At 43.5% G+C, this 12979-nt stretch overlaps 1 protein-coding gene across 2 annotated transcripts in view; it reads left to right on the forward strand.

The window, feature by feature from the left end:
- Positions 1 to 12979, forward strand: part of DDX11 (DEAD/H-box helicase 11) — a 151306-nt gene that overhangs the window by 18087 nt on the left and 120240 nt on the right. For both annotated transcript variants that reach the window (XM_040345244.1, XM_040345245.1), the window contains exon 3: positions 4743 to 4967. In XM_040345244.1, the coding sequence (XP_040201178.1) occupies positions 4743 to 4967 (225 nt within the window). The remainder of the gene's footprint in view (positions 1 to 4742; positions 4968 to 12979) is intronic.

A 12979-nucleotide genomic window follows, 5' to 3' on the forward strand; every position in this document is an offset into this window, starting at 1 on the left:
TTTCAAAAATTCAGTTGGCTCATATGTTTCTTGCACCCTATTATAAATCAACATTTCTCCACTAATATTAACCACTTGCCGACTGGCTCACGCCGATATATGTTGCCAAAATGGCTTTGCTGGGCAAAACCCTGTATGGGTACGGTGTTCCTTTAAGAGCTGCCAGGGGGCACGAGAGCCAGCACAGGGATTTGTGTATACAGTGGGGATAGAAAGTTTGGGCACCCCAGGTAAAAGTTGGTATTAATGTGCATAACGAAGCCAAGGAAAGATGGAAAAATCTCCAAAAGGCATCAAATTACAGATTAGACATTCTTATAATATGTAAAAAAAAAGTTAGATTTTATTTCCATCATTTACACTTTCAAAATGACAGAAAACAAAAAAATGGTGTCTGCAAAAGTTTGGGCACCCTGCAGAGTTAATATCTTGTACTGCCCCCTTTGGCAAGTATCACAGCTTGTAAATGCTTTTTGTAGCCAGCCAAGAGACTTTCAATTCTTGTGTGAGGTATCTTTGCCCATTCTTCCTTACAAAAGTCTTCGGGTTCTTTGAGATTTCTGGGCTGTCTGTCACGCACTGCTCTTTTAAGGTCCATCCATAGATTTTCAATTATGTTGAGGTCAGGGGATTGTGAAGGCCATAGCAAAACCTTCAGTTTACGCCTCTTGATATAATCCCCCGTGGATTTTGAGGTGTGTTTAGGATCACTATCCATTTGTAGAAGCCATCCTCTCTTTAACTTCAGCTTTTTCACAGATGGCATCAAGATACCATCCAAAATTTGCTGAAATTTTATTGAATCCATTTTTCCTTCTACTTGTGAAATGTTCCCTGTGCCACTGGCTGCAATACAACCCCAAAGCATGATTGATCCACCCCCATGCTTAACAGTTGGACAGAGGTTCATTTCATTAAATTCTGTGCCCTTTCTTCTCCAAACGTACCTTTGCTCATTCCGGCCAAAAAGTTCTATTTTAACCTCATCGGTCCACAGAACTTGTTTCCAAAATGCATCAGGCTTGTCTATTTGTTAATTTGCAAAGTTCAAACGCTGATTTTTGTGGTGAGGATGTAGAAGAGGTTTTCTTCTGATGACTCTTCCATGAAGACCATATTTGTACAAGTATCTCTTTATAGTGAAATAGTGTACCACAACTCCAGTGTCTGCCAGATCTTTCTGGAGGGATCGTGCAGTCAAACGTGGGTTTTGAATTGCTTTTCTCACAATCCTGCGAGCTGTTCTGTCTGATATTTTTCTTGGTCTTCCAGATCTTGCTTTAACTTCCACTGTTCCTGATGACTGCCATTTCTTAATTACATTCCGAACAGAGGATATTGACATCTGAAAACGCTTTGCTATCTTCTTATAGGGTTCTCCAGCTTTGTGAGCGTCAACTATTTTCAGTTTTCTAGACAACTGCTTAGAGGAACCCATGGTGCTGATTGTTGGGGCAAGGTCAGATGAGTCTGGGCATTTAAAACCTTTGAGATTGACATCACCTGGTCTTCCCAGACAATGATTGAGAACAATCCATGACACTGGCAGGTCTCAGCTTTGCAAAGGGGGCAGTGCATGCTATAAATTCTGCAGGGCGCCCAAACTTTTGCAGACGCCATTTTTTGGTTTTCTGTAATATTGAAAGTGTAAATGATGAAAATAAAATCTAACTTTTTTTGACATATTATAAGAATGTCTAATCTGTAATTTGATGCCTTTTGGAGATTTTTCCATCTTTCATTGGCTTCGTTATGCACATTAATACAAATTTTTACCTGGGGTGCCCAAACTTTCGATCCCCACTGTAATTATATATAATGTGTGTGTGTGTGTGTGTGTGTGTGTGTGTCCCCTCACATTTTTGTAAATATTTTATTAAATCTTTTCATGTGACAACACTGAAGAAATGACACTTTGCTATAATGTAAAGTAGTGAGTGTACAGCTTGTATAACTTTAAATTTGCTGCCCCCTCAAAATAACAACACACAGCCATTAATGTCTAAACTGCTGGGAACAAACGTGAGTACACCCCTAAGTGAAAATGTCCAAATTGGGCCCAAAGTGTCAATATTTTGTGTGGCCGCCATTATTTTCCAGCACTTCCTTAACCCTCTTGGGCATGGAGTTCACAGGTTGCCACTGGAGTCCTCTTCCACTACTCCATGATGACATCATGGAGCTGGTGGATGTCGGAGACCTCGCTTTCTTCCACCTTCTGTTTGAGGATGTCCCACAGATGCTCAATAGGGTTTAGGTCTGGAGACCTGCTTGGCCATCACTTTTACACTCAGATCCTTTAGCAAGGCAGTGGTTATCTTGGAGGTGTGTTTGGGGTCGTTATCATGTAGTCACATGAAAAGTTAGAATATATTTACAAAAATGTGAGGGGTGTACTCACTTTTGTGAGATACTCTGTGAGTGTGTGTGTGAACATAACAGCTTTCAATTCAATAGCTGTGTTCCCCGCCGCGCGAAGTCATATACAGCCCCTCCCCCTTGTCTAGGCACTTTGATAGACAGATCACCCATCCCAGGATTGGACGGGTGATCTGTCTATCAATGTTTCCTGGACAAGGGGGGAGGGGCTGTATATGACGGCTCGCAGCGGGGAACACAGCTATTGAATTGAAAGCTGTTATGTTCCCCGCGCTTTGAACAACCAGGCGGTGGCTCTGGCTCCTCCTCTCCTCGCTCTTACCCAGCACAGGTACCTGTTGTTGTTTAGTTTCTATCAGGAGAAAGCAGGGAGAATGTATCCAAGTATGTATAGGAGGGCGGAGTAGTAAGGTACGAGTGCCACGCTGGGGGGGTCAGCCAGGGAGTGCCGGTGGAGGAGGTCAGGGTATAGAAGGCTCCCCACTGTTTGCTGCAGCTGCCACTGTCACCGGGAACTTTTGCTGAAGATATTCTCCTACCTGTACGGGACACAGATAATCCTTCTGTCCCTGGTGCTGCAGGACTGGTGAGATGTGATGGGGAGGGGGGTATCTGGGGGTGTGATCAGACTGGAGGGATCTGGTGGGGTATCTGGAGGTGTGATCAGAGTGGGGGTAATCTGGGGTGTGTGATCCAAGTGGGGGTGGGCACCTGGGGTGTGCAATCGGGGTGGGGGTATGATCAGAGTGGGGGGGCATCTGGGGGTGTGATTAGATTGGAAGGTATCTAAGTGGTGTGATTAGAGTGGGGGGCATCTGGGGGTATCTAAGTGGTGTGATTAGAGTGGGGGGCATCTGGGGGTATGATCGGAGTGGGGGGGTATCAAAAGTCCATGGGTTAGGGGGCGCAAATTACTTAGTTACATCGTTGGTAAGGTTAAAAAAAGACACACGTCCAACTTACAGTATGTGTAGGCTGCACTGGGGACACGTGGCTGCACTGGGGACACGTGGCTGCATTGGTAGACATGGGCAGGCTGCATTTTTGGGCACGGATAAAGTTGTTGTTAACCGCTTAAGCCCTGGACCAATATGCTGCTAAATGCCCAAAGACGTTTTTACAATTCGGCACTGCGTCGCTTTAACAGACAATTGCGCGGTCGTGCGACGTGGCTACCAAATAAAATTTGCGTCCTTTTCTTCCCATTAATAGAGCTTTCTTTTGATGGTATTTGATTGCCTCTGCGATTTTTATTTTTTGCGCTATAAACAAAAATAGAGCGACATTTTTGAAAAGAAAACAATATTTTTTACTTTTTGTTATAAGAAAAATCGAATAAACTGAATTTTAGTCAAAAATTTAGATCAAAATGTATTCAGCCACATGTCTTTAGTAAAAAAAAAATTCTCAATATAAAAAAAAAATTAGCTACCGAGCGGCAACAGTGACACTAATACAGTGATCAGAAAACCGATCGCTTAGTGACACTGGCAATAGGGGGTGAAAGGGTTAACTAGGGCGGTGATCAAGGGGTTAAACCTTTATTAGGGGGGGGGGGGGGTACGGGGCTACCCTGGACCTAACACTAACTGCCTGTCGCACTAACTGTCTGTCACACTAACTCACACTAACTGTGACACTGACACTAAATGCAGTGATCAGTAAATATATGATCACTGCAATCAGTGACACTGTGACAGGGGGCTGGGAGGGGTGATCGGAAGGGGTTAAGTGTGCCTATTTGTGTGGTGTCAGTGTAGTGTTGGTGCCACTTACTGTGATGTCTTCTCTCCTCTCGTCGGATTGAAAATACCGCCGAAAGGAGAGCTGACATCACTTCCTCTGCCAGTGTTTACATTACACAGGCAGAGGAAGTCACACGGCGGGGGGTTGCCGGATTGGCTGGGAGCGATCACGAGGGGGCCGACAAAAACGAACAGCCGCCCCCTCATCACGGATCGCTCCCGGAGGTAAGACGCCCGCCGCATGTAGCGCGGGGGGGGGGGTCCCGATCAAACCCCTGACCCGCAATAAGGCAGGGACGTACATTGTCATTTTATGAGAGCGTGTCTAGGGGCGGGATTAGGGGCGGGACATGGTAGGGGTTGGACTGGGCAACTGGTGGCGAGTAACCCTTGAGGCCTGGCTAGTAGCTGTGTTTGGGGGGTTCTAATTGAGATCAACAATCCTTGATGCTGTCTGAATGCGGGTAATCATTTAGAGTAGAGTTTTTATCCAGTTGTTTTGTAGTAAGAAAATAAATAGAGGAGTTTGATTGTCATGGATGGCAGGCGCACCACATTTTGTACATTGACCATTGTCTTTAGGATTATCTTTTAACAGCGTGTATTGCACTGTTTCAGGGCAAGTCTTTGAGCCTGATTTGTGGCTCTCTTTCTTGGTTGAGAGACTTTGAAGAGAAGAAGCGTCAGGAGGAGTTACTGGCGCTGTCTGTCGGGGATTCTGAAAATAATGAAAACCAAGGGACAGATAACACGACATCGGCAACTGCATCCTCTGCCGAGCCAGACTGGATCACACAATTCCTGCACAAAAAGGAGGAGATGGACATAAAAAACAAGATAAAGGTAAGCCACCTTCACCATTATTTGCTGGTAATGGCCAAACCTCTTTTCCTTCTGCTAAAGAGATCCTCCCTATAGGCTCACTATGCAAGCCGCTTAGGGCCCCACAAAGCTGCGGAGGGCCCCCCAAATTCAAAATTACTAGAGGCCCCGCCTGGTGAGAAGTCATTTTCGGACCCTCACCCCGCTTCTCAACTCGCTGGCTGCATGGGAGGTAAGAAGTCAGCACCCCCGCTTCTCACTTTAATGTTGTAAGAAGCAATTTCAGACAGACAGCAGAACAACCCCCCCCCCCCCTCTCTCTTAAATGTGACATGTCATTTTCGGCAGCCCCCCCCCCCCCCCCCCCCACTTCTCAACTTTAATGTGACATGTCATTTTGCTTAGGGCCCCAGGGAGGCCTGTCACCAACCAGTATAATGTTACTCAAAAAGTGAAGTGCCGCTTATTATTCCCCTCCCCCAGCCTGAGTTGCGTTTTTTTGGGGGGAAGAGGATAACTTTGTGTGTTGCCCCCTTTTCCACCCACAGCCTCCTGGGACACATCACACATCTATAAAAAAAAAAAAACTACACAGAAAAATCAAGTATTTTTGAGTGCGTACTTGTGGGGGGGGTGTAGAAAGAGTGTCCTTTGAGTGACAACGCTGGGGCTGCTGACATCCAAGATGGTGGCACCCAGCAGTAGTCTCAAGACTTTTGGATGTCTACAGAAGGGATGCATTTACAGGTAAATTACACGCATATAAAACAAATTAAATGTGCATACAATCTTCTGGAAAGATTTTGGTTGAAATGAATGGTATGGCAGCAGAGTCTCTTTAAAGTGACCCTCTTATTACATAAGTTTCAGAAACCATTGAACCTACAAAATAAAAATGTAAATGCTTCTTTCCCGCTGCCTGTACCACTAGAGCACCTCAGCGTCATTACAGGATACAGAAGTAGTACCTCTCTGAGCAGGCCTTTATCAGGTGAAAGTTGTCACAAAGGAACCTAGCTGTGAGTACTAGGGACCATTGGAGTTAAAGGGGTTGTAAAGGTTCAGTTTTTATTTTCTAAATAGGTTCCTTTTTAAGCTAGTGCATTGTTGGTTCACTTACCTTTTTCCTTCGATTTCCCTTCTAAATGTTTGTTTTTCTTTGTTTTCTTTGTCTGAATTTCTCACTTCCTGTTCCTCCTCAGTAAGCTGTTCTGGCTGACTAACCCCCAGTCAGATGATAGGGGCAAGCTTACTGAGGAGAAACAGGAAGTGAGAAATTTAGACAAAGGAAAATCAAAGGAAAAAGTAAGTGAAAAAATAATGCACTAGCTTAAAAGGAACCTATTTAGAAAATAAAAAATAAAGCTTTACAACCCCTTTAATAAAGTGGATTGTATGTTGGTTTTGCTAAATTTTGCTCCATTTACACTGAGGATTGTAAGCAGAGACAAGCTTGAGAGCTGTTCCTGCATCTATAGTGTGAAGTCAAGTCTGACGTGGGCTTGCTTGTTGCTTTTTTGAAAGCTGAACTCCTTAGCTTTTACTCCTATATATGTAGCAAGTTCTCTCCTGTGTTGAAATGGATTACTCGCAAATCTCTTCCCCTCCACAATAAAACCCTTTGAAGCTGCAGCAGCTAGCTTGTTCGCATCTTTAGTTCCTATTTAAATGACTGATCATCAGTTACCTTCCTTCCTGATCCTTACTGTTGCTGCCCGCCTCTTGCAGGATTTAGCTTTCTCTGCCAATCAGTCAATCATTTTGTTTCAAGCATTATATCAAAGAAAACTTATATGACATCCCTTTCTTTTTAACAAGGAAAAAAAAGAAAATATATGACATCCCTTAATGTGTGCATGCTCAAACTGTTCGGCAGACTGCACGGCTAAAGTCTTCACCACGCAGTGGCCCACAGTGAGGAGCATGTAGGTCTAAAGGGATCCTGGGGATGTGTTCTTTTACAAACCCAAGTATAAAAAAAGCTGTTACATTGTGTGAAATCTATAAACAATATACAATGATTTGCAAACCTTACAAACCCATATTTTATTCACAGTAGGAAATAGAAACCATATCAAATGCTTAAACTGAGAAAATTTACCATTTTAAGAAAAAAATTACGTAATTATGAAATTGATGTTGGCATCATGTCTCCAAAAATATGAGACAGGGCAACAAAAGGCTCGTAAAGTAAGTGGTACTAACAAGGAAGAGCATTTTTCAACTAACCTAGTTCTGGTGTAACGTATAACATGCTCCAGACCTGTCCCTGCACTCCTGATTCTCCCCACCCGCGGACAGGGGATCTTCTCCCCACACCTGATGTCACATTTTTAAAGCATAGTTCCACCCAAAAGTGGAATTTCCGCTTTAAGCACTCCTCGCCCTCACTTTGGTAGGAGTGGGACGTCCTGTCCCACTTTCACCCAGGGACCCCCTCTGCGACTTCTTCTTTTCTTCTCGCCTTAGGCGGCCCCTCCCTTTAGGCAATCCCCAGTGACATGTGACAGGTCCCAGGAGATTGCCTGTCCACTCATAGAGCGCAGCACCACTCGCGCATGCGCAGTGAGTGCCCGGCCGTGAAGCCGAAAGCTGTCACGGCTGGGTGTCCACACTATGAATGGAGGTGCCGGCCAGAGAGGGGGAGAGAGAGGAGCGGAGCTCCATGCGGTCGCGTTGCTGAACTGTGGAGCAGGTAAGTGTCTGTCTGTCAAAAGTCAACAGCTACACTTTTCGTAGCTTCTGACTTTTAATAAGCACTAAAAGGCTGGAACTCCCCTTTAAAATAGTGTGGTAGTGCAGGCTTCCACCTACATGGACACTTCATTAATTCACAGTGATCTGTGAAAGTGCTACAAGTATCGTCAGCTATTGCAGCTTGTAGTTCAGTGGAGCAGTTCATTCACAAGCCCTGCAGCCTGTAAGCAGTAAGCCATTATCTGAGATGGGGGGGTGAAAGCTGCAGGGCTTGTTTGCAGGATCCTGATATTGCACCCCTGATCCATTGGCCGTGGGCGCAATGCTTTGGAGCTTTCAGGGTCCAACTGAAAATATTTGGCATATCTTGAAATAAAAACTACAAAGAAGACCCAGGACTGTTGAACAGTTAGAATCTTATATCAGGCAAGAATGGGACAATGTTCCTCTCCCAAAACTACAGCAATGGGTCTCCTCAGTTGCCAGACATTTACAGCATGTTGCTAAAAGAGTGGATTCTACACTGTTGTAAACATGGCCCCGTCCCAAATTTTTGGAGACCTGATGCTTTTTTAACTTGCTGATCGAACAAAGAAAAAAATATCGGATCCACACATCCTGAGGTGGATGGGGGAATCGCTCCTGCTGTTCTATCGTGTACTGATGGCAGGGAGTCTTCCTTGCTCTCATAATATAATGATCAGTGGTGCCGGTTAGGGCTGGTGGCACTGATCGATCAGGAAAAACCTGTCAGGCTGGCTGTACAGAAGTCGATCAGTGAATACAACCAGAGTGCCCATACATGATCACAATTTGGCTGCTCCCCGCTGAACCGAATTTCGATCCATGTTTGGCTGTTTTTAGTGTTTGGCTACACATATAACGTTAACAATTGCCATATTTCTCTGCATCCTTGCAATGCTCAGCGGGGGATCCCTCCGTTGATCGCCGATGAGCCGGCGGATGACAGGTCCTTCTCTGCTAACTGAGCAGGGAGGGACCTGTCGCAGCCCCACTTATTTCTATGGGGAGATCGGACGAAAATGGACAGCATGTCCGTTTTCATCAGATCCCAGCTGATCCGCCAAACGAATCGCCATACGTCTGTTTTGAGCGGATCTATCTGATCAGATGGCAGACAGAAGGCGGGGGCACATCTTCGCTGACATCCGCCTGCCCATAGGACTCAATGGGTGGCCCGCTCGGATCTTCCTGAAAAACAGACAGGCGGATCCAAGTGGGCTTATAGCGTGAAAGGGGCCTAAAGTCAAAATCCTCCTTTTTAGAAAAATATATATTACGATAATAGTAAATGCACCCACCTTTTTGCAAAAAAAAATGTGCATTCATTTATTTTGCAAATGAACTTGAAAAATATTGTAACTGCGATCACTGGCTCACTGGCTCACGAGTAAAATGCACATGCGCCTGCCAACATTTCCTCCAACAATTTGTCTGTAAGAAGGTATGTACTTTCATTTAGCCCACGTGCACATGGGCTAATTTGGCATGCGATTTGACATGCCAAATCGGCGGCTATTGCCGGCAATGATACCATCTGAATGGGTGCGGCGCCAACTTTGTGGCGCCGCACCGACTCCCAAAAATAGTTCCTGTACTACTTTTGGCGACATTGGGGGGCGATTTGAATAGACATCTGTGCAAAATCCCGCACAGATGTCTGTCAAATCGCCCCCCCGAAGTCGCACTGTGTTGCCGGTTTGACATTGTACTAGTTCAGCTGAACTTGCATGGTTTCTAACCCGCAGTCATTGTGAACCTAGGCTGAGACAGCCGCAGGAAGTGTCAGTGGACGGTAATCGTAATTCATTCACAGATCTCTGATTGCTGTGGCTGTGCAGGCTGAGCCCTGCTGCTTTCAAGTCTGACAGCTACTGCTGGGAAGAAGGAACCCTAGCACACTGTCATCATGTTATATGCTACACATAAAAATGGGTGTAACATACTATAAAGGTGGTGTTAGATTTTAAAACTACTATAACTTTTGAGTCTGCAATACTTTGTATCGGTCACAAGGTGGTGCTGTTCTCCTTTTAACAAACCTGCTAGCCTTAAAAAAGAAGGGAAAAAGAAAATGTCAATATATCTGTACATCAGGAAAGGATGACATAATGTAAAATTCAGGAGCCAGTGAGCGTTGGCCCTAATATCAGTAGGTTCTTTTAAGGCCCATTCACGCCTTTCTATTTACGTTAAAGTGGAGCTTCACATAATAAAAAAAAATATATATATATATATATATATATAGAGAGAGAAAAAGTTCTAATTCTCGCCTGCAACCTCCTGAGACACATTACAGGGCTCAGGGGGTTGCTGGTCCATTCAGAAAGTGCAGCATGACTTGTGAATGCGCAGTGTCGATCCAGATGCAAGTCAGTCAATTTCCCACACTCAAGATGGCGGTGAACTTTGTTGCACTTTGTTACGGTAGACATTGATTAGCCGATTCTTATGCACTTAAAACATCTTTTGGCTTCATTAAGCAGGAGATTCTGCCTGGCTTCTACTGTAATCACATGATCAATCTCGGTGTTGGGACATATCATGCCAATTACAAAGTTACCAATGCAGAATAATTGTGGACATTTTCAGAATGCTGCATGTCATTTGAAATGAGCTAAAAAAGTATACCAGTGCTTCAGTGCAAAATCATAACAAATTGCCATTTGGCTTGTGAGACGTGGTGTTTTTTAGAGCCTCTCGAGTCATAGGCATCCTAAAATTGTGTAATTGAGAACCTCCTCAGATAAGTGCATTTGACGGCATCCTTGCATGCGCACACCCAAATTTCGTCATTTTGTTTGCTTTTTGTCAAGAGACATGCATACAACATCAACAGGCTCACATCCGAACAATTGCAGGACATATGTGCAGGGCATATTTCTCACTATATAGGGTCATTATATATATATATATATATATATATATATATATATATATATATATATATATATATATATATATATATATACACACACACGTATGAAGGTGGTGTACATAAACTATATATATATTGTGTGTGTGTGTATATATGTGTGTGTGTGTATATATGTGTGTGTGTGTATATATGTGTGTGTGTGTGTGTATATATGTGTGTGTGTGTGTGTGTGTGTGAATATTTTTTTTTTAATCTACATATATATTCTACACTTCCTTCCAATCAATTGATTGATTAATATCATATATATTTATTTTCCTGAACTTATAGACCTGTCAGCCAATTACTCATAATATAAATTATTTCCATATTATACCACATTTAAAGTAGTTGTAAACCTAAGACATAAAATATGAACAAAACATGTCCTTCTAAAGTGTGTACTTGTCTCAATCCAGAGCATCAGTGTCATTTCTCTCTGCTGTCCCATTCCACTGCAATCAACATGAGTTAATGCTGACAAGTTTTCCTGACAATAAGAGACAAAAAGTGACAGGGGAGGGACCTCTAGCAGAGTGACAGTTTCAGCTCTGTTCCTGTGTGAAGTGGTGTGTGTGTGTGTGTGTGTGTGTGTGTCCCTTCCCTCCAATCGGCTGCCAGAGCTCTCACTACTGAGCTCTGCAGTGTGTAATTTCATCTCTCCGCCCCCTGTTTTCTGAAAGCACAGATGAGCTTTATGAAGTCTGGACTTTGAATGAATGTAGCGAAGACTGCAGATAAAGAGGTACAACTTATGTAGGAGGATTTGTTTAATTTCTGTGCATCACCTAAAGGCCAATCACTGCACTGGGTATATGTAAGGGTTTACACCCACTTTACTGTATTTTAAACCTAATCAAGCTTTGCTATTTAAATTAATGGAAGATAGGCAAGGCCTCTATTTAGCCTGTTTGGGTACATTGAATCTAGAACAAAAATCCATTTAGGCTCTGTACATAATAATGTTTCATACAAATCGCCTTTTCTTTGGCCCAATTTTACAGTTTGAAGGCCCCAAAACTGTAAAATTTCCATTTTCTGCCATGTTTTCCTACATACAGTATGGTGAAGCATAGGTTTACTTTATTTTTTTATTTTTTTTAAGAGTTATATCGCCAAGATTCTCTTTCTGTCTAATAGTTTTATGCACATACAGTAAATTGCAGGGGAATTTCACCACACGTACTACTCCTGTTGAACCACAATTTATGAAGTAGTACATTTTAGGGCTAGTTTACACTTGTTTCAAAACAAGGCTTCGGACAGGCTTTGTTAAAATTCTCTGAACACCAGTCAAAGCTCTGATCATTAAATAAAATGGTTGGCTTACAGTCCTGTTTACACCTTGCTTTTGCTTGGTGCTTCGATGAGCCTTTGGTGGGGCTTCAGTGAGGCTTTGTGGGGCTTCGATGGGGCTTCAGTGGGGCTTCAAGCAAGCTTTGTAATAGACTTCTATAGAGGCTTTGAAGACACTTTGACGCACCACTAAACCTACATGGGGTATAATTTTTGAAGCAAAGCAAAATGTAAACAGGACTGTAAGCTAACTTTTTTTTTTTTTTTTTTTTGTGACGGGCTTTGACTGGCATTCAGAGTGCTTTAACAAAGCATGTCCGAAGCCTTGTTTTTAAAACGTGAACTAGCCGTTAATGTGTGTTGAAGCCGAAGCAAGTGTAAATGAGCCCTTACACTCTCAACATTTTTGGGGTTCATAAAATCCTTTACAGTAAGCTTGAATTAGTATGCCATACATTGTCTCCAGGCATCCATATCATCATTTTTTTTCCAGAGGTTTGTGCTTCAACGTTATGGGGCGCTCATCCAGTACTTCTTTCAGGTCTTTGTCCAGTGTCAAAATAGACCAGTATTTGTTCAAAACACCATAGAACCCCTTTCACAGTTTTCTGGTGCTTTAGCGCTGAAAATTGCCTCTGCTAAGCACCTGAAAACCGCCTCTCATTTATTCAAGTTTGATTTTTTACACTGGGGCAGTGCGCTTGCGGAACGTTCTGAAAAGTCCTGCAATTAGCATCTTTGGGGCAATTTGGGAGCGCTGTATTTAGTGCTCCCAAAATGCTCCAACCATTGCAATGAACAGGCAGTGCTTCCGAAGCGCCTGAAAAACGATTCGGAAGCGCCACAACAAAGGAGTTTTTAACCCCTTTGGGTTTGAAAGTGCCCCACTAGCGGCCAAAAAGCGCCACTTAAACCGCGCTAAAGTGCCGCTAAAACAAACAGCTCTTTATCGCTAACGCCACCGTGGCCCCAGTGTGAAAGGGGGTCTAAATCTCACTTGATTGTGGTGAGTAATTTCTTGTTCAGGTGAAATTCGTTCGATGTCCATCTGGGTATACCAGTAGATGTTCTTGTTTTTAGCCCTATAGCTTGCCTTCCTCAA

This window comes from Rana temporaria, chromosome 3 (assembly GCF_905171775.1).
Source record: "Rana temporaria chromosome 3, aRanTem1.1, whole genome shotgun sequence".
Taxonomy (NCBI): domain Eukaryota; kingdom Metazoa; phylum Chordata; class Amphibia; order Anura; family Ranidae; genus Rana; species Rana temporaria.